Source organism: Pseudophryne corroboree, chromosome 1 (genome assembly GCF_028390025.1).
Source record: "Pseudophryne corroboree isolate aPseCor3 chromosome 1, aPseCor3.hap2, whole genome shotgun sequence".
In the NCBI taxonomy this organism is placed as follows: domain Eukaryota; kingdom Metazoa; phylum Chordata; class Amphibia; order Anura; family Myobatrachidae; genus Pseudophryne; species Pseudophryne corroboree.
Window position 1 is genome coordinate 889,624,580 of NC_086444.1, and position 21,342 is coordinate 889,645,921.

General features: G+C 45.4%; 1 protein-coding gene across 28 annotated transcripts in view; it reads left to right on the plus strand.

The window, feature by feature from the left end:
- The window catches only part of ANK2 (ankyrin 2), a 939,290-nt gene that overhangs the window by 785,266 nt on the left and 132,682 nt on the right, over positions 1 to 21,342 (plus strand). For all 28 annotated transcript variants that reach the window (XM_063920161.1, XM_063920164.1, XM_063920158.1 and 25 more), the window contains 3 exons: positions 173 to 370; positions 8,982 to 9,080; positions 11,435 to 11,533. In XM_063920161.1, coding sequence (XP_063776231.1) covers positions 173 to 370; positions 8,982 to 9,080; positions 11,435 to 11,533 — 396 coding nt within the window. The remainder of the gene's footprint in view (positions 1 to 172; positions 371 to 8,981; positions 9,081 to 11,434; positions 11,534 to 21,342) is intronic.

Genomic DNA, 21,342 nt, shown 5'->3' on the forward strand with positions numbered 1-21,342 from the left:
TATTATAGCAGGGTGATGTGAATGAGTGTGTTATTTTCAGTAGTGCCTTAAATTAATTCTAGATAGGTTGCAAAATATGTACGTAATTGGGACAAATCATTCAGCATTACCACTAAGGTACTCTGCAAGTTAGTGAAGGGAAATGTAACGGTTGCACTCTCTACTATTGTAGAATGGTTATACGCCGTTACACATAGCTGCCAAAAAAAACCAGATGCAAATAGCCACCACCCTACTACACTACGGAGCGGAGACCAACATTCTGACCAAGCAAGGGGTCACCCCACTCCACCTAGCAGCCCAGGAGGGCCATGCCGATATGGTGACACTTCTGATGAACAAAGAAGCAAATATTCATGTGGGAACAAAGGTGAGATTGGTTTTATCATTATAGTGAATATAACAACCTTGTACTGTAAGCCTTCTATTACCGGGGAATCTCTAAATAAGTTGAAAAGACCTAATAATACTCTTATATTTGCTTTTGTCTTTGCTTTATTTATGGACATTTTATGTGTATTGTTTTCCCCTCACTCCCAGTCATTGCATATCTGGCGTCATGGCTAACCATACCTGGCCACAGTTATACTCCATAACTAGAATAATATGGGAGTGTGGAATATATCAGTCATTGCCGCCAATGTAGCTATGGGTTCCTGGACTGAACTAGTTCCAATATATTTTCTAGTAGCTTCAGAGTAGTATTATTATTATTATTATTATTATTACTTTTTATATAATGATACTGTGCAGCACTTAACACATTGAAACAAACACAAGATAGATCCTGCTCACAAGCTCTGTATAGCAAAGGTTCAACCCAAGTCTTCAAGTAGCCCCAGAGGTCATGTTTTCAGGATTTCTGTCTGTGGAAGCAAGTGGGTTAATTATAGTTTAACTCACCTGTGCGTGATTAAAGAAATAAAAAAACATGACCTACTGTTGTTACTTGAGAACTGGAGTTGAGAACCAGTGATCTATAGCAAATAGCAGTTTGATATATGTTCCACATATTATGTGTTGTTTTCTGTGTGATTGCAATGAGAAATATTGAATAGTGGGGTGATATGGTACATTACACAACAGTGTTCCTTTGGGGGTCAGACAGTTATTTGAGCATTGAATGCAGGGGCGTATTGGGAACAAAAAGCGGCCCTGGAAAAATTTGTACTAGTGGCCCCACATGGGCAGCACCAGAGGTGTAAGGTCTAGCCATGGGCCATGGCAGCAGCACCCTCCCCCCAAGAATTTCCAGATAGTGGGCATGTCCAGCATCAAGGGGGAAGTTAAAAAGAAATAAAATTAAATATTATGAGCACATTATATGATACGACTTCAGAATTTAGGAAACTATATCATTGTTTAGAAAGATATTTTCTTGTTTATTACACCAACCGTATCCCAATCACTATTCACTCAATCTTATTTCTCTAACGTCCTAGTGGATGCTGGGAACTCCGTAAGGACCATGGGGAATAGCGGGCTCCGAAGGAGGCTGGGCACTCTAGAAAGATCTTAGACTACCTGGTGTGCACTGGCTCCTCCCACTATGACCCTCCTCCAAGCCTCAGTTAGATTTCGTGCCCGGCCGAGGTTGGATGCACACTAGGGGCTCTCCTGAGCTCTTAGAAAGTTATAGTCTTAGAATTTGTTATTTTCAGTGAGACCTGCTGGCAACAGGCTCACTGCAGCGAGGGACTAAGGGGAGAAGAAGCGAACTCGCCTGCTTGCAGCCGGATTGGGCTTCTTAGGCTACTGGACACCATTAGCTCCAGAGGGATCGACCGCAGGCCCAGCCTTGATGTTCGGTCCCGGAGCCGCGCCGCCGTCCCCCTTACAGAGCCAGAAGCAAGAAGATGGTCCGGAAAATCGGCGGCATGAAGACTCTGTCTTCACCAAGGTAGCGCACAGCACTGCAGCTGTGCGCCATTGCTCCTCTCACACACTTCACACTCCGGTCACTGAGGGTGCAGGGCGCTGGGGGGGGCGCCCTGAGGCAGCAATAAAAACACCTTGGCTGGCTAAAATACCTCAATATATGGCCCCAGGGGCTATATATGAGGTAAATACCCCTGCCAGAATTCCATAAAAAACGGGAGAATAGGCCGCGAAAAAGGGGCGGAGCCTATCTCCTCAGCACACTGGCGCCATTTTTCCCTCACAGCTCGGCTGGAGGGAAGCTCCCTGGCTCTTCCCTGCAATTCTACAGTACAGTAAGAGGGAAAAGAGAGGGGGGGCATTAAAATTGGCACTGTATACAGTATATTATATAAAAGCTATTAGGGACATAACTCAGTTAGTCCCTGTATATATATAGCGCTCTGGTGTGTGCTGGCATACTCTTACTCTGTCCCCCCAAAGGGCTTTTGTGGGTCCTGTCCTCGTTTAGAGCATTCCCTGTGTGTCTGCGGTGTGTCGGTACGGCTGTGTCGACATGTTGAATGAGGAGGCTTATATGGTGACAGAACAGAGGCCGATATATGTGATGTCGCCCCCTGTGGGGCCGACACCAGAGTGGATGGATAGGTGAAAGGTATTAACCGACAGTGTCAACTCCTTACATAAAAGGGTGGATGACGTAACAGCTGTGGGACAGCCGGCTTCGCAGCCCGCGCCTGCCCAGGCGTCTCAAAGGGCCATCAGGGGCTCAAAAACGCCCGCTCTCTCAGATGGCAGACACAGATGTCGACACGGAGTCTGACTCCAATGTCGACAAGGTGGAGACATATACACAATCCACTAGGAACATCCGTGACGTGATCCCGGCAATAAAAAATGTGTTATACATTTCTGACTTTAACCCAAGCACCTCTAAAAATGGGTTTTAGGTTGGGGAGAAAAAACAGGCAGTGTTTTGTTCCCCCATCAGATGAATAAATGAAGTGTGTGAAAGCGTGGGTTCCCCCGTTAAGAAACTGGTAATTTATAAAAAGTTACTGATGGCGTACCCTTTCCCGCCAGGTGGATAAGTTACGCTGGGAGATATCCCCTAGGGTGGATAAGACGCTCACACGTTTGTCAAAAAAGGTGGCACTGCCGTCTTAGGATACGGCCACTTTAATAGGTACCTGTTGATAAAAAACAGGAGGCTATCCTGAAGTCTGTATTTACACACTCAGGTACTAGACTGAGACCTGCAGATAGTGCTGCTGCAGCGTGGTCGGTGACCCTGTCAAACAGGGATACTAGTTGGCAAACATAAAAACATATTAAAGACGTCGTCTTATATATGGGGGATGCACAGAGGGATATTTTGCCGACTGGCATCCAAAATAAATGTAATGTCCATTCTGTCAGGAGGGTATTAGAGACCTGTCACTGAACAGGTGATGCTGACTTAAAAAGCGCATAGAGAGCCTTATAAGGGTGAGGAATTATTTGGGGATGGTCTCTGGGACCTCGTATCCACAGCAACTGCTGGGAAGAAATAATTTTACCTCAGGTTTCCTCACAGACAAAGGTACAGTTCGGCTTCAGAAAAGCAAGCGGGTCAAATGGCGCTTCCTTTCTGTACAGAGACAAGGGTAGAGGGAAAAAAGCTGCACCAGTCAGCCTGTTCCCAGAATCAAGATTCTTCCCCCGCCTCCTGTGAGGCCACACCATGACGCGGGTGCTCCACAGGTGTAGCCAGGTACGGTGGGGGGCCGTCTCAAAAATTTCAGCAATTAGTGGGCTCGCTCACAGGTGGATCCCTGTTTCTTTCAAGTAGTATTTCAGGGGTACAAGCTGGAATTCGAGATGTCTCCCCCCAGCCGTTTCCTAAAATATGCCTTGCTGACAACTCCCTCAGGCAGGGAGGCTGTGCTGGAGGCAATTAATAAGCGGTATTCCCAGCAGGTAATACTCAAGGTGCCCCTACTTCAACAAGGACGGGGTTACTATTCCACACGGGTTGGGGTACCGAAACCGCATGGTTCGGTGTGACCCATTTTATATTTAAAATCCTTGAACACAAAAATTCAAGTTCAAGATGGAATCGCTCAGGGCAGTTATTCCAAGCCTGGACGAGGGGGATTACATGGTATCCTGGGACATCAAGGATGCTTACCTGCATGTCCCCATTTACCATCCTCGCCAGGAGTACCTCAGATTTGTGGTACAGGATTACCATTACCAAGTCCAGACACTGCCGTTTGGACTGTACATGGCACCGAGGGTGTTTTATCAAGGTAATGGCCGAAATGTTGATACTCCTTCAAAAAAAGGGAGTTGTAATTATCCCGTACTTGGACAATCTCGTTATAAGGGCGAGGTCCAAGGAGCAGTTGGTAGTCGGGGTAGCACTATTTTGGAAAGTGCTACAACAGCATGGTTGGATTCTAAACAGTCCAAAGTCACAGCTGGTTCCTATGACACGTCTACTGTTCCTGGGGATGGTTCTGGACATAAACCAGAAATAGTGTTTCTCCCGGAGGAGAAATCCAAGGAGTTGTCATCTCTAGTCAGAGACCTCCTGAAGCCAAAATAGGTAGCGGTGCATCATTGCACGCGAGTCCTGGGAAAAATGGTAGCTTCCTACGAAGCAATCCCATTAGGCAGGTTCCATACAAGAACTTTTCAGAGGGACCTGTTGGACAAGTGGTCCGGATCGCATCTTCCGATGCATAGGCTGATAACCCTGTCTCCAAGGACCAGGGTATCTCTACTGTGGTGGCTGCAGAGTGCCCATCTTCAAGAGGGCCGCAGGTTCGGCATACAGGACTAGGTCCTAGTGACCATGGATTCCAGCCTTCGAGGCTGGGAGGCAGTCACACAGGGAAGAAATTTCCAGGGACTTTGGTCAAGTCAGGTTATTTCCCTACACATAAATATTCTGGACCTGAGGGCCATTTACAATGCCCTGAGGCCGGCAAGGCCTCTGCTTCAAAACCAGCCGGTACTGATCCAATCAGACAACATCACGGCAGTCGCCCATGTAAACCAACAGGGCGGCACAAGAAGCAGGATGGCGATGGCAGAAGCCACAAGGATTCTCCGATAGGCGGAAAATCATGTGTTAGCACTGTCAGCAGTGTTCATTCCCGGAGTGGACAACTGGGAAGCAGATCTTCTCAACAGACACGACCTCCACCCGGGAGAATGGGGACTTCCTCCAGAAGTCTTCCAATAGGATTGTACACCATTGGGAAAGGCCACTGGTGGACATGATGGCGTCCCGCCTCAACAAAAAGCTATAAAAGATATTGCACCGGGTCAAGGGACCCTCAGGCGATAGCTATGGACGCTCTGGTAACACCGTGGGTGTACCAGTCGGTTTATGTGTTCTCCCCTCTGCCTCTCATACCAAAGGTACTGAGAATAATAAGAAGGCGAGGAGTAAGAACGATACTCGTGGATGGCCAAGAAGAGCTTGGTACCCAGAACTTCAAGAATTTATATCAGAGGACCCATGGCCTCTGCCACTCAGACAGGACCTGCGGCAGCAGGGGCCCTGTCTGTTCCAAGACTTACCGCGGCTGCGTTTGTCGGCATGGCGGTTGAACGCCGGATCCTGAAGGAAAAGGGCATTCCGGAGGAAGTCATTCCTACGCTTACTAAAGCCAGGAAAGAGGTTACAGCAACTCATTATCACCGCATATGGCGAAAATATGTTGCATGGTGTGAGGCCGAAAGGGCCCCAACAGAGGAATTTCAACTAGGTCGATTTCTGCATTTCCTGCAAGCAGGAGTGACTATGGGCCTTAAATTGGGTTCCATTAAGGTACAGATCTCGGCTCTGTCGATTTTCTTTCAAAAAGAACTAGCTTCAGTACCTGAAGTTCAGACATTTAAAAAAGGAGTGCTGCAGAGTCAGCCCCCGTTTGTGCCTCCTGTGGCACCTTGGGATCTCAACGTGGTGTTGAGTTTCTTAAAATCACATTGGTTTGAACCACTAAAAACCGTGGCTCTGAAATATCTCACGTGGAAGGTGGTTATGTTATTGGCCTTGGCTTCTGCCAGGCGAGTATCAAAGTTGGCGGCTTTGTCTTGTAAAAGCCCTTATTTGATTTTCCATATGGATAGGGCAGAATTGAGGACTCGTCCCCAGTTTCTCCCAAAGGTGGTGTCAGCGTTTCACCTGAACTAGCCTATTGTGGTGCCTAGGCTACTAGTGACTTGGAGGACTCCAAGTTGCTAGACGTTGTCAGGGCACTGAAAATATATGTTTCCAGAACGGCTAGAGTCAGAAAATCTGACTCGCTGTTTATCCTATATGCACCTAACAAGCTGGGTGCTCCTGCTTCTAAGCAGACTATTGCTCGTTGGATTTGTAGTACAATTCAGCTTGCACATACTGTGGCAGGCCTGCCACAGCCAAAATCTGTCAATGCCCATTCCACAAGGAAGGTGGGCTCATCTTGGGCGGCTGCCCGAGAGGTCTCGGCTTTACAACTTTGCCGAGCAGCTACTTGGTCAGGGGCAAACACGTTTGCAAAATTCTACAAATTTGATACCCTGGCTGAGGAGGACCTGGAGTTCTCTCATTCAGTGCTGCAGAGTCATCCGCACTCTCCCGCCCGTTTGGGTGCTTTGGTATAATCCCCATGGTCCTTACGGAGTTCCCAGCATCCACTAGGACGTTAGAGAAAATAAGAATTTACTCACCGGTAATTCTATTTCTCGTAGTCCGTAGTGGATGCTGGGCGCCCATCCCAAGTGCGGTTTATCTGCAATACTTGTACATAGTTATTGTTAACTAAATCGGGTTATTGTTGAGCCATCTGTTGAGAGGCTCTATTGTTTCATACTGTTAACTGTGTTTCATATCACGAGTTGTACGGTGTGATTGGTGTGGCTGGTATGAGTCTTACCCGGGATTCAAAATCCTTCCTTATTGTGTACGCTCGTCCGGGCACAGTACCTAACTGAGGCTTGGAGGAGGGTCATAGTGGGAGGAGCCAGTGCACACCAGGTAGTCTAAGATCTTTCTAGAGTGCCCAGCCTCCTTCGGAGCCCGCTATTCCCCATGGTCCTTATGGAGTTCCCAGCATCCACTACGGACTACGAGAAATAGAATTACCGGTGAGTAAATTCTTATTATGTCAGCCAAGCAGGCAGACAGAGCATACACTAGATCATCTGCAATCACAGGCTAAGTGGCAAAGTCATTTTCATATATGCAAATTATTTTGCATCTTATTCATTATGTCTATAAAAAGGACCACATGTCCTCAAACAAAACAGGCCCCGCGGGTGCGTCGGCCCACCGGGAATCTTCCCTAAAAAAAAAAAAAAACTATGGCCGATCCGCCTCTGATTGAATGAACTGTGCAGTGGGGACTAGAATGGTAGAATGGCTCAGGAAGGGTAAGAAGCTGGCTTGGCACTTGCCACATTTGCTCACAGAGGTGAATTTTGAGGAACACTTGAATGTTTTCAGGCTGTATCAAAGTCTTATTGTACAAGTGTAGAAGCAGCCCTAAGGAAGTCCTGTCACTAAGAATGGGAGCGAGTAATAAGTGCAGATGAGAGGAGCAGATAAGTGGAAGGGTCAATATGGGAGGTATTCTGACTAGGAAATAAATATACTGTATGTTGTATTCTGGATCCAGTAAAGTACAGGGACTGACAGGATGGGGCAGATTTATGTTGTTGCTTAGAACAGTAGCCTAGCCATAATAAAAAGTCTTGTTAAGTAAAAACCAGCACAAAGGAAATTACAGATGTTAATGTTAGAGATTATGGATAAATATGTCTGCAGTGTTTTGTGAATGATATGTGCGTATTTTGGAGATCTTTATTAGGTGTATGTAATAGGAGTGGGATACAGATCGAATGTGGGGAATAAACTACAGTTCTGAGTCAAGGAAGACACCTACGCAGTGAGCGTCGCATGTATGGTTTAGCGGTGTTGGGTAGCTAGCTTTTCCTGGTAAATTTTGTTAAGCAAAAAGACATACAGGATAAAATGCAGAAAATAAATTTAGGGGTCTACTTACTAAGCCTTGGTTGGAGATAAAGTCGCTGGAGATAAAGTACCAGCCAATCAGCTCCTAACTGCCATGTCACAGGCTGGGTTTGAAAAATGATAGCTAGGAGCCGATTGGCTGGTACTTTATCTCCAGCGACTTTATCTCCATCCAAGGCTTAGTAAATAGACCCCTTAGTTACATGGGGCAACACAAGTGGTGAAATGTGATAGATACTGTACATTGAATCTCATCGGAAAAGAGGTGATACTAAAATCAGTAGGTGGTAGTGTTTTTGTTCTCGGAGAGACCATGTATAGATTGATAGGAGGGCCTAGACCAAGACTTGCGGAACTCCAACCGATATTGGAAATACAGAAGAGGTGGATCCAGAACAATGGACAATGAAGGAGCCATTTGATTAGTAGGATGAAAACCAGAATAGAAGACCAAGAGAATGCAGTGTTTGTATTAGAAGTGAGGCATAACTGGAGTATAATGGAGTATTCTCATGTTGTCAAAGTTCAGTGAAGGCTGGACGTAAGCAAGAGTGCACCTGTTATTGAGGCTTATCCTTAGCACAAAGTACAGGGCAAGTCCCAGTACTCACTGATGATGATGATGATGACTAGTAGCAGACCAGGCACATATTCTATGCAAGCACAGATGCGTACAGGCCTAAATGTGGGCAGGTATTTTCAATGTTTTGATGCCAGAGGTTCTCAAATGCAGTTCTCAATGCACCCTGGTCCAGGTATATCCATTGCTCAGCACAGAAGGTTAAATCAAATTGACAGAGGTGCTAATTAAGTTACAGTACCTGTGGCTAAGCATGGATAAACCTGATGCTGAACCATTGGGGTGCCTTGAGGACCGCGTTTGAAACCTCTGGTGTATGCCCATTTTACTTCCAAGTCTGTATCAGGCCCACTAGAGCTAAAGTTTTGATGCCACCAATGTTAAGCCAGAGCCAAGTGTTACAATAACAATGCTTCTCAACTTTTAAATGCACTATAACCAAAATAACAAAAGTGTTATGAATCAGTACAAATCAGTTTTTTAACTATGTATTATTTTAATATTTTTTCACAGAATGGGCTGACTCCATTGCACCTTGCAGCCCAGGAGGACAAGGTGAATGTAGCTGACATACTTGCAAAGAAAGGGGCCAATCTGGATGCTCAGACTAAGGTAACTATAGGGCAACGGATTCAAATGATACCAGTAGGCACTATTTAAATGCAGCAGCCAGGCCAGGATTTCTGTAGTGAGCAGCCAGATGTGGAACCTGGGCAGTACAGTTGTAATAATACCAGACTGCCTACTATTATTATTATTTATTATTATTATCCTTTATTTATATGGCGCCACAAAGGTTCCGCAGCGCCCAATTACAGAGTACATAATCAAATAATCAAAACAGGAAAACAGCAATTTACAGTTGAAGACAATATAGGACAATACAGGGTAAATAAACATAGCTACATCAGCATATGACACTGGAATAAGCATCAGGTGGCAGAAGACTGCTGGAGTTGATGCAGTTAAAGATTATTAAAGTAAGAGAAAGGATAAGCACATAAGGGAAGAGGGCCCTACTCGTGAGAGCCTACATTCTAAAGGGGAGGGGTAGACAGACAGGGGTGACACAGACAGGGTACATAGAGAGCGTCAAACAGAGGGTTAGGATGAGATTTGGCTGGTTTTGGTGAAGAAGCGGGTCTTGAGAGCCCGTTTGAAGTTTTGTAGAGAGGTGGAGAGTCTGAGGGGGAGAGGTAGGGAATTCCAGAGAAGTGGTGCAGCACGTGAAAAATCTTGGAGGTAGGAGTGGGGGGAAGTAATCAGTAGGCAGGAGAGTCTGGGTGCATTAGCAGAGCGAAGAGGACGGGTGGGAGTGTAAGGGGAGATAAGGTCAGAGATGTAAATAGGAGAGGGCTTTGTAAGAGAGTGTGAGAAGCTTGAAATGGATTCTGAAAGGGAAGGGGAGCCAGTGAAGGTCTTGTAGGAGAGGAGAGGTGGACGTAGTGCATTTGGTGAGGAAAATGAGCCGGGCAGCAGCATTGAGGATAGATTGGAGTGGAGAGAGGTATTTGTCAGGGATGCCAGTCAGGAGGAGATTACAGTAGTCCAGTCTGGAGATGACCAGTGAGTGTATAATGGTCTTAGTAGCGTCCTGGGTCAGAAAGGGTCTGATCCTGGAAATATTTTTTAGCTGAAAATGGCAGGTTTGTGAGAGGTGCTGAATGTGTGGCTTGAAGGAGAGGGAGGAGTCAAGGATTACTCCAAGACAACGCACTTGGGGGCTAGAGGAGATAGTGGTGCCATCAATAGATAATGAGATTGTAGGAGGTGAGGTTATGCGGGAGGGAGGGAAGATGATCAGCTCAGTCTTAGACATGTTAAGTTTAAGAAAGCGCTGGGACATCCAAACGGAGATAGCAGAGAGACAGTTGGAGATTCGAGTGAGGAGAGCAGAGGAGAGGAAAGATAGATTTGAGTGTCATCAGCATAGAGATAATATTGGAAATCAAAAGAACTAATGAGCTTACCTAGTGAGGACGTATAGAGAGAGAAAAGAAGAGGACCAAGGACAGAACCTTGGGGTACCCCTACAGTTAGTGGAAGTGAGGGGGAGGTGGAGTCATGAGAAGAGACAGAGAATGAACGGTCAGAGAGGTAGGAAGACAGCCAAGAGAGGGCAGTATCACGCAGACCAATGGAGTGAAGGATTTGCAGTAGGAGAGGATGGTCCACAGTGTCAAAAGCAGCAGAGAGATCAAGTAGAATAAGTATAGTGTCCCTTAGATTTAGCAGCATGGAGGTCATTGCAGACTTTTGTAAGGGCAGTTTCAGTGGAGTGGAGAGGGCGGAAGCCAGACTGGAATGGGTCAAGCAGTGAGTGTGAGGAAAGAAAGGAAGTAAGGCGGTTCAATAAGCTCAAGGAGTTTGGAGGCAAAAGGGAGAAGAGAGATGGGTCGGTAGTTGGAGAGAGTGTTTGGATCAAGGGTAGGTTTTTTAAGAATAGGAGAGATGAGTGCATGCTTAAAGACAGAGGGGCAGTGCCTGATGAGAGGGAGAGATTACTAGGTTCCCACTGGCATTCTGCAAACCCATATTCATTTTCTACTATTTATTTTATATGTTTCTGCACTTTTTGTTGCACTAGAAGTAGACTAATGTCTGCTAGTAGAGAAACAGAATTAATCTAACAGATTACATTTATTTATTTTATACCGATGGGACAGGGTTGAGATGGGGTAGCAAAAGCAGCCTACAGTGCCATTTTTAAAGTCCAAGAATATTAGCAATTAGAATAAAAATAACATAATTACTTCTCTTAAAGTTATTTGATACTTATTTAAGCATAACTTTTATGACGTTTTATATACATATGTGTACTGGTATTCACAGCACTGTAAAACTGCTTATCAAAATAGATTTTACCCATTTACATGTCTACATTTCCTTTAATTATGTAAATGTCACAAGGCCACAAGCAATTATTGCTATTTCTGGTTGTCAGTAACTGAATATATGTTTTCCAGCTGGGTTACACACCACTAATTGTAGCCTGTCACTATGGGAACATTAAGATGGTGAACTTCCTTCTGACGCGTGGTGCTGGTGTCACTGCTAAAACAAAGGTAATGCTTATTTATTATTTTCTGTATGTTCTAATTATTGTGCATGCTTTGCTTATTTAATATTTGTGCCGTAACCCTTAGCAACCAGACCTTTATTTCTAACCTGTAATATAATAGACAATGATAATCTTATTTGATTCCTTCCTATAGGCTGCTGCATGTCTACACACAATGGCCCAGATTTATCGAGCCTTGGAGAGTGATAAATAACATGGCAATAAAGTACCAACCAATCAGCTCCTAACTGCCATTTTTCTAACACAGCCTCTAACATGGCACTTAGGAGCTGATTGGTTGGTACTTTATCACCTTGCAATTTATCATACTCCACGGCTTTATAAATGGCGGCCATTGTTCCTAATTACTAAACAGGCCTGTTTTACTGTAGTCATTCTAGGATGTGCATAGCTCCTAATATTAAATTTGTTAATCTGGACAGGGGTATGGTCACATGGTTGGGGGGGAGGAGGGGGGGGTGCTTAGCTGCGTCAGAAGGAGGGGCGTGCTTAGTACCTCTGAACTGCAGACAGATTCATTTCCTGGATCAATTTGCCCTAATAACGTCATTATATTTACAGCTTCCATTTCTTGTAAGAATGGCAGCCAATACATTTTATTGCCAAATTTATTGTCACATCTTCATCTTGTGAAAAAATGTATAAAATAAATTACTGTTCCTTTAGTAAAAATACTTCCATCCTGAAACTGTTGTGTGCAAGAATGTGGTGTTGCTAGGTATATTGATGCCTTTGATGTAGGGTGGCCAGATTATTCTTTTAATAAGGGACACATTTGAATCACACACATTCTGTGGCTGGCTGACTTCAAGTCTAAATTTCACCTGGTCTTAATCAGCCACAGAGTATGTGTTAAATGTGGCCCTTATTAAATGGATAATCTGGCATCACTAGCTTGGCTGTTTGTATTTTGACAAAGCTTTCATTGTTACAATTTATATTTTAATGATTACAATCACCCATTTAATTGTCAAAGTTAATATCTGGATAGTTATAATGGGTTGGGATCAGCTCCGTAACAGGACTTCATGATGTTGCATGGAGGGGGCGGAGCCTTTGGGGAAGTGCAGCAACCCTCGGCACGTACTGAGGATGCTCTAAGCAGCTGCACAGACTGCATTGTGAGTCCCTGGAGCATCCATAGCAATAGTGGCTGCAGTTTGCCATTCCAGGCACCCTGCTAGCCACAAGCAAGGGCTGTGGGGCAGCTCCACTCTGCACACAGAGCACTCCACTCTGTGCAGCGGCACCGCTCATACACCCCTAGTTATGGCCCTGGATGGGATTTAACACCAATCAATTCATTAGTCTCTTTTTCTTTCTGTATCTATACATAAGAATTCTGCATGATATAGCTCCAATTAGCAGGTTTTATGTATACACAAACTCCTCCCTCTTTTCTGTCTTTCGTAATTCATACAGTATATCCCAAGTGTCCCAGTTATGTAAGGACAGTCCAGAGCAACGGAATACAGTTTACACATTGAGCAGAGTTTCACCCAAAAGTTGCCTTTTCTGGGCAAATGGGAGGTTTGGGCGGATCAGGATGGTGCTTATTTTGTCGTAATTTTGCATGCTTAAACATTTGGTGGTATGTCTGATCTTTTCAAAAATATTATATCCTAGTGTATTATTTATTTACTAAATGAAGACGGACACTGTGGTATAAACTAACAATAACTGTGTTCTACGTGAATGTAGTTAATATTTTCATATATAGTACGTTTTAATTCTTAAAGAGGTAGTAATTTAAATTTGCATCCCATTTTTATTTGTAAAAGCTGCTAGCGTTCATGCAATGGAAGAAAGTATGGGCCTAATTCAGATCTGTTCGCTCGCTAGCTATTTTTTGCAGCGCTGCGTACAGATAGACGTCGCCTATAGGGGAGTGTATTTTAGCTTTGCAGGTGTGCAAACGCTTGGGCAGCCGCCCTGTACAAAAACAGTTTGTGCAGTTTCTGAGTAGCTATGACCTTACTCAGCCGCTGCGATCACTTCAGCCTATTCGAGCCCGGAATTGACGTCAGACACCCGCCCTGCAAATGCTTTGACACGCCTGCGTTTTTCCAACCACTCCCAGAAAACTGTCAGTTGCCACCCACAAACGCCCTCTTCCTGTCAATGTCCTTGCGAACGGCTGTGCGAATGGTTTCTACGCTAGAACCAGTGCACAACAACGATCCACTTTGTAACCGTACGGTGCGCCTGCGCATTGTGGTGCATACGCATGCGCAGTAGTTACCTGATCGCTGCACAGCTAAAAACGCTAGCAAGTGAACAGATCTAAATTAGGCCCTATGTTACTATAAACTTAATTACTATAACTCCATCAGATGAATTATGAGTTACAGATTATTGCAGTACATATTGTGTACCGTGTGCTACAGTGTCTGATCTAGCAGTGTTACTGCACATATGCAGCTTAATGCTAAGCATGCACATTGTGGGAACCGGAGGAAGTTGTGAGATCAGTATAAATCCCTCTTTACACTTTTTGATTTCTATTCATTGTAAACAGCAAGGTAATACCATGTGAAGATAAATAGGGCTTGATAAGTAATGCCCATAGTGTCCAGTTTATCAGATATACCTGCTCATTAATGCACATAGCTAATCGGCCATGGCAGAATATGACAGGAACTCAATGCATAATAGCAGGCAGATATGGTCAAGATGTTTGGTTGTTGCCCAGAACAAACACCAAAATAAGGAAGTAATGTGATCTAAGTGACTTTGGAATGATTATTGGTGCCAGTTGGGGGGATATGAGTATCTCAGAATCTGCTGACCTCCTGGGATTTTCATACATAACAGTGGTAACTCCTATTGCCTCTGGTCTTGAGTGGAACTTCCGCTGCCCACGGCCTGCCTAAACAGCATTGGAACTGTGAGAAAAGTGTAGGGGGAAAAAAACCAACAACAAAAAACTGAGACTCATGCATGCACGCAAGCCCCAGTAGTGAAAAGTGCGATGGAATATGCTGGCACTATATAAGTAATTGTTAATAATAATAATAATAATAATAATAATAATAATAATGCAGGTCACACCAGGTTCCTCTCCTGTCAGCTGAAAACAGGAAACTGAAGCTACAGATTCATAAAATGTTGCCTGGTCTAAAGAATCTTGATATTTTCTACAAAATGTAGAGGATAGGGTCACAATTTGACATAAACAATGCAGCGGCCGCACTTTCCAACGGGACAAGTCTGCACAAAAGTGCTTGACACTCCATAGAGATCCAAGCAATTTTGTGAGAATTGGGGCATATTTAAGCCAGTATAGGGTGCGAGATAGGGTGCCATTGCCGGCGTTGAAGCACTGTGGCAACGGCACAGTGCACCCTTCGCGTGTAATTGGATTGACCTCTTGTTGTTGAAGTCTTTTAAGGGCGCAGTTTACCCATCTCTTACATACCATGTCTTAAAAAAACGCATATCATCTCAATTCATTCTACGACAAACAAGACAATGAGTTCAGTGTACTCTTTAGGCCTCCACAGTTGCCAAATCTCAATCCAATATATCATCCAGAGCCATAAAAGCAGTAACAGGGGTGTGTTGCACCCTGTGCCAGCCACACCCTGACCACTTCCTCTGGCCAATGGCTTAACGAAGAAAGCAGGGCATTCGGACCAATGACATAATGAAGGGGGCGTCTCCAACGACGCTGGTAACTGCTGCAGTGACCAGATTATCCTCTGTACATTCTGGGTAGCTGCAGACACTGCAGGGTGCCTGTCTGGCTGGCTATGCAGCAGAGATCCTGGCTGCAAGGTGCCATTCTAGACGCCCTGCTTGCCAAATGCAGGGACCATTGGGCAGCAATGGTGCCACCAACAGAGCCCTGCGCTTTGTGTGCCAGCACCACTCGCACACCCCTAGTTACGGCCCTGACATAACTGTCCCTTTCATTTGTGCATGATTTATGCAGCCAACAAATCTGGACCAGAATCTCTAAGAAAAGTTTCCAGTACTGTACCTTGTTGTATCCATGTTACGAATACTTGTTTTGTGCAGAAGAGAGTCCTACCCAATACTAGAAAGGTGTGCCTAATACAGTGTCATTCCCAACATACAGTAATACAGTAACAGGCTTGTAACTAGAGATGAGCGCCTGAAATTTTTCGGGTTTTGTGTTTTGGTTTTGGGTTCGGTTCCGCGGCCGTGTTTTGGGTTCGAACGCGTTTTGGCAAAACCTCACCGAATTTTTTTTGTCGGATTCGGGTGTGTTTTGGATTCGGGTGTTTTTTTAAAAAAAACACTAAAAAACAGCTTAAATCATAGAATTTGGGGGTCATTTTGATCCCAAAGTATTATTAACCTCAAAAACCATAATTTACACTCATTTTCAGTCTATTCTGAATACCTCACACCTCACAATATTATTTTTAGTCCTAAAATTTGCACCGAGGTCGCTGTGTGAGTAAGATAAGCGACCCTAGTGGCCGACACAAACACCGGGCCCATCTAGGAGTGGCACTGCAGTGTCACGCAGGATGTCCCTTCCAAAAAACCCTCCCCAAACAGCACATGACGCAAAGAAAAAAAGAGGCGCAATGAGGTAGCTGTGTGAGTAAGATTAGCGACCCTAGTGGCCGACACAAACACCGGGCCCATCTAGGAGTGGCACTGCAGTGTCACGCAGGATGTCCCTTCCAAAAAACCCTCCCCAAACAGCACATGACGCAAAGAAAAAAAGAGGCGCAATGAGGTAGCTGACTGTGTGAGTAAGATTAGCGACCCTAGTGGCCGACACAAACACCGGGCCCATCTAGGAGTGGCACTGCAGTGTCACGCAGGATGTCCCTTCCAAAAAACCCTCCCCAATCAGCACATGATGCAAAGAAAAAGAAAAGAAAAAAGAGGTGCAAGATGGAATTGTCCTTGGGCCCTCCCACCCACCCTTATGTTGTATAAACAAAACAGGACATGCACACTTTAACCAACCCATCATTTCAGTGACAGGGTCTGCCACACGACTGTGACTGATATGACGGGTTGGTTTGGACCCCCCCCAAAAAAGAAGCAATTAATCTCTCCTTGCACAAACTGGCTCTACAGAGGCAAGATGTCCACCTCATCTTCACCCTCCGATATATCACCGTGTACATCCCCCTCCTCACAGATTATCAATTCGTCCCCACTGGAATCCACCATCTCAGCTCCCTGTGTACTTTGTGGAGGCAATTGCTGCTGGTCAATGTCTCCGCGGAGGAATTGATTATAATTCATTTTAATGAACATCATCTTCTCCACATTTTCTGGATGTAACCTCGTACGCCGATTGCTGACAAGGTGAGCGGCGGCACTAAACACTCTTTCGGAGTACACACTTGTGGGAGGGCAACTTAGGTAGAATAAAGCCAGTTTGTGCAAGGGCCTCCAAATTGCCTCTTTTTCCTGCCAGTATAAGTACGGACTGTGTGACGTGCCTACTTGGATGCGGTCACTCATATAATCCTCCACCATTCTATCAATGTTGAGAGAATCATATGCAGTGACAGTAGACGACATGTCCGTAATCGTTGTCAGGTCCTTCAGTCCGGACCAGATGTCAGCATCAGCAGTCGCTCCAGACTGCCCTGCATCACCGCCAGCGGGTGGGCTCGGAATTCTGAGCCTTTTCCTCGCACCCCCAGTTGCGGGAGAATGTGAAGGAGGAGATGTTGACAGGTCGCGTTCCGCTTGACTTGACAATTTTGTCACCAGCAGGTCTTTCAACCCCAGCAGACCTGTGTCTGCCGGAAAGAGAGATCCAAGGTAGGCTTTAAATCTAGGATCGAGCACGGTGGCCAAAATGTAGTGCTCTGATTTCAACAGATTGACCACCCGTGAATCCTTGTTAAGCGAATTAAGGGCTGCATCCACAAGTCCCACATGCCTAGCGGAATCGCTCCCTTTTAGCTCCTTCTTCAATGCCTCCAGCTTCTTCTGCAAAAGCCTGATGAGGGGAATGACCTGACTCAGGCTGGCAGTGTCTGAACTGACTTCACGTGTGGCAAGTTCAAAGGGCATCAGAACCTTGCACAACGTTGAAATCATTCTCCACTGCACTTGAGACAGGTGCATTCCACCTACTATATCGTGCTCAATTGTATAGGCTTGAATGGCCTTTTGCTGCTCCTCCAACCTCTGAAGCATATAGAGGGTTGAATTCCACCTCGTTACCACTTCTTGCTTCAGATGATGGCAGGGCAGGTTCAGTAGTTTTTGGTGGTGCTCCAGTCTTCTGTACGTGGTGCCTGTACGCCGAAAGTGTCCCGCAATTTTTCTGGCCACCGACAGCATCTCTTGCACGCCCCTGTCGTTTTTAAAAAAATTCTGCACCACCAAATTCAAGGTATGTGCAAAACATGGGACGTGCTGGAATTTGCCCATATTTAATGCACACACAATATTGCTGGCGTTGTCCGATGCCACAAATCCACAGGAGAGTCCAATTGGGGTAAGCCATTCCGCGATGATCTTCCTCAGTTGCCGTAAGAGGTTTTCAGCTGTGTGCGTATTCTGGAAAGCGGTGATACAAAGCGTAGCCTGCCTAGGAAAGAGTTGGCGTTTGCGAGATGCTGCTACTGGTGCCGCCGCTGCTGTTCTTGCGGCGGGAGTCCATACATCTACCCAGTGGGCTGTCACAGTCATATAGTCCTGACCCTGCCCTGCTCCACTTGTCCACATGTCCGTGGTTAAGTGGACATTGGGTACAACTGCATTTTTTAGGACACTGGTGAGTCTTTTTCTGACGTCCGTGTACATTCTCGGTATCGCCTGCCTAGAGAAGTGGAACCTAGATGGTATTTGGTAACGGGGGCACACTGCCTCAATAAATTGTCTAGTTCCCTGTGAACTAACGGCGGATACCGGACGCACGTCTAACACCAACATAGTTGTCAAGGACTCAGTTATCCGCTTTGCAGTAGGATGACTGCTGTGATATTTCATCTTCCTCGCAAAGGACTGTTGAACAGTCAATTGCTTACTGGAAGTAGTACAAGTGGGCTTACGACTTCCCCTCTGGGATGACCATCGACTCCCAGCGGCAACAACAGCAGCGCCAGCAGCAGTAGGCGTTACACGCAAGGCTGCATCGGAGGAATCCCAGGCAGGAGAGGACTCGTCAGAATTGCCAGTGACATGGCCTGCAGGACTATTGGCATTCCTGGGGAAGGAGGAAATTGACACTGAGGGAGTTGGTGGGGTGGTTTGCGTGAGCTTGGTTACAAGAGGAAGGGATTTACTGGTCAGTGGACTGCTTCCGCTGTCACCCAAAGTTTTTGAACTTGTCACTGACTTATTATGAATGCGCTGCAGGTGACGTATAAGGGAGGATGTTCCGAGGTGGTTAACGTCCTTACCCCTACTTATTACAGCTTGACAAAGGGAACACACGGCTTGACACCTGTTGTCCGCATTTCTGGTGAAATACCTCCACACCGAAGAGCTGATTTTTTTGGTATTTTCACCTGGCATGTCAACGGCCATATTCCTCCCACGGGCAACAGGTGTCTCCCCGGGTGCCTGACTTAAACAAACCACCTCACCATCAGAATCCTCCTGGTCAATTTCCTCCCCAGCGCCAGCAACACCCATATCCTCCTCATCCTGGTGTACTTCAACACTGACATCTTCAATCTGACTATCAGGAACTGGACTGCGGGTGCTCCTTCCAGCACTTGCAGGGGGCGTGCAAATGGTGGAAGGCGCATGCTCTTCACGTCCAGTGTTGGGAAGGTCAGGCATCGCAACCGACACAATTGGACTCTCCTTGTGGATTTGGGATTTCGAAGAATGCACAGTTCTTTGCTGTGCTGCTTTTGCCAGCTTGAGTCTTTTCATTTTTCTAGCGAGAGGCTGAGTGCTTCCATCCTCATGTGAAGCTGAACCACTAGCCATGAACATAGGCCAGGGCCTCAGCTGTTCCTTGCCACTCCGTGTGGTAAATGGCATATTGGCAAGTTTACGCTTCTCCGACGACAATTTTATTTTAGGTTTTGGAGTCCTTTTTTTACTGATATTTGGTGTTTAGGATTTGACATGCTCTGTACTATGACATTGGGCATCGGCCTTGGCAGACGACGTTGCTGGCATTTCATCGTCTCGGCCATGACTAGTGGCAGCAGCTTCAGCACGAGGTGGAAGTGGATCTTGATCTTTCCCTAATTTTGGAACCTCAACATTTTTGTTCTCCATATTTTAATAGGCACAACTAAAAGGCACCTCAGGTAAACAATGGAGATGGATGGATTGGATACTAGTATACAATTATGGACGGGCTGCCGAGTGCCGACACAGAGGTAGCCACAGCCGTGAACTACCGCACTGTACTGTGTCTGCTGCTAATATATAGACTGGTTGATAAAGAGATAGTATACTCGTAACTAGTATGTATGTATAAAGAAAGAAAAAAAAACCACGGTTAGGTGGTATATACAATTATGGACGGGCTGCCGAGTGCCGACACAGAGGTAGCCACAGCCGTGAACTACCGCACTGTACTGTGTCTGCTGCTAATATATAGACTGGTTGATAAAGAGATAGTATACTCGTAACTAGTATGTATGTATAAAGAAAGAAAAAAAAACCACGGTTAGGTGGTATATACAATTATGGACGGGCTGCCGAGTGCCGACACAGAGGTAGCCACAGCCGTGAACTACCGCACTGTACTGTGTCTGCTGCTAATATATAGACTGGTTGATAAAGAGATAGTATACTCGTAACTAGTATGTATGTATAAAGAAAGAAAAAAAAACCACGGTTAGGTGGTATATACAATTATGGACGGGCTGCCGAGTGCCGACACAGAGGTAGCCACAGCCGTGAACTACCGCACTGTACTGTGTCTGCTGCTAATATATAGACTGGTTGATAAAGAGATAGTATACTCGTAACTAGTATGTATGTATAAAGAAAGAAAAAAAAACCACGGTTAGGTGGTATATACAATTATGGACGGGCTGCCGAGTGCCGACACAGAGGTAGCCACAGCCGTGAACTACCGCACTGTACTGTGTCTGCTGCTAATATATAGACTGGTTGATAAAGAGATAGTATACTCGTAACTAGTATGTATGTATAAAGAAAGAAAAAAAAACCACGGTTAGGTGGTATATACAATTATGGACGGGCTGCCGAGTGCCGACACAGAGGTAGCCACAGCCGTGAACTACCGCACTGTACTGTGTCTGCTGCTAATATATAGACTGGTTGATAAAGAGATAGTATACTCGTAACTAGTATGTATGTATAAAGAAAGAAAAAAAAACCACGGTTAGGTGGTATATACAATTATGGACGGGCTGCCGAGTGCCGACACAGAGGTAGCCACAGCCGTGAACTACCGCACTGTACTGTGTCTGCTGCTAATATATAGACTGGTTGATAAAGAGATAGTATACTCGTAACTAGTATGTATGTATAAAGAAAGAAAAAAAAACCACGGTTAGGTGGTATATACAATTATGGACGGGCTGCCGAGTGCCGACACAGAGGTAGCCACAGCCGTGAACTACCGCACTGTACTGTGTCTGCTGCTAATATATAGACTGGTTGATAAAGAGATAGTATACTCGTAACTAGTATGTATGTATAAAGAAAGAAAAAAAAACCACGGTTAGGTGGTATATACAATTATGGACGGGCTGCCGAGTGCCGACACAGAGGTAGCCACAGCCGTGAACTACCGCACTGTACTGTGTCTGCTGCTAATATAGACTGGTTGATAAAGAGATAGTATACTCGTAACTAGTATGTATGTATAAAGAAAGAAAAAAAAACCACGGTTAGGTGGTA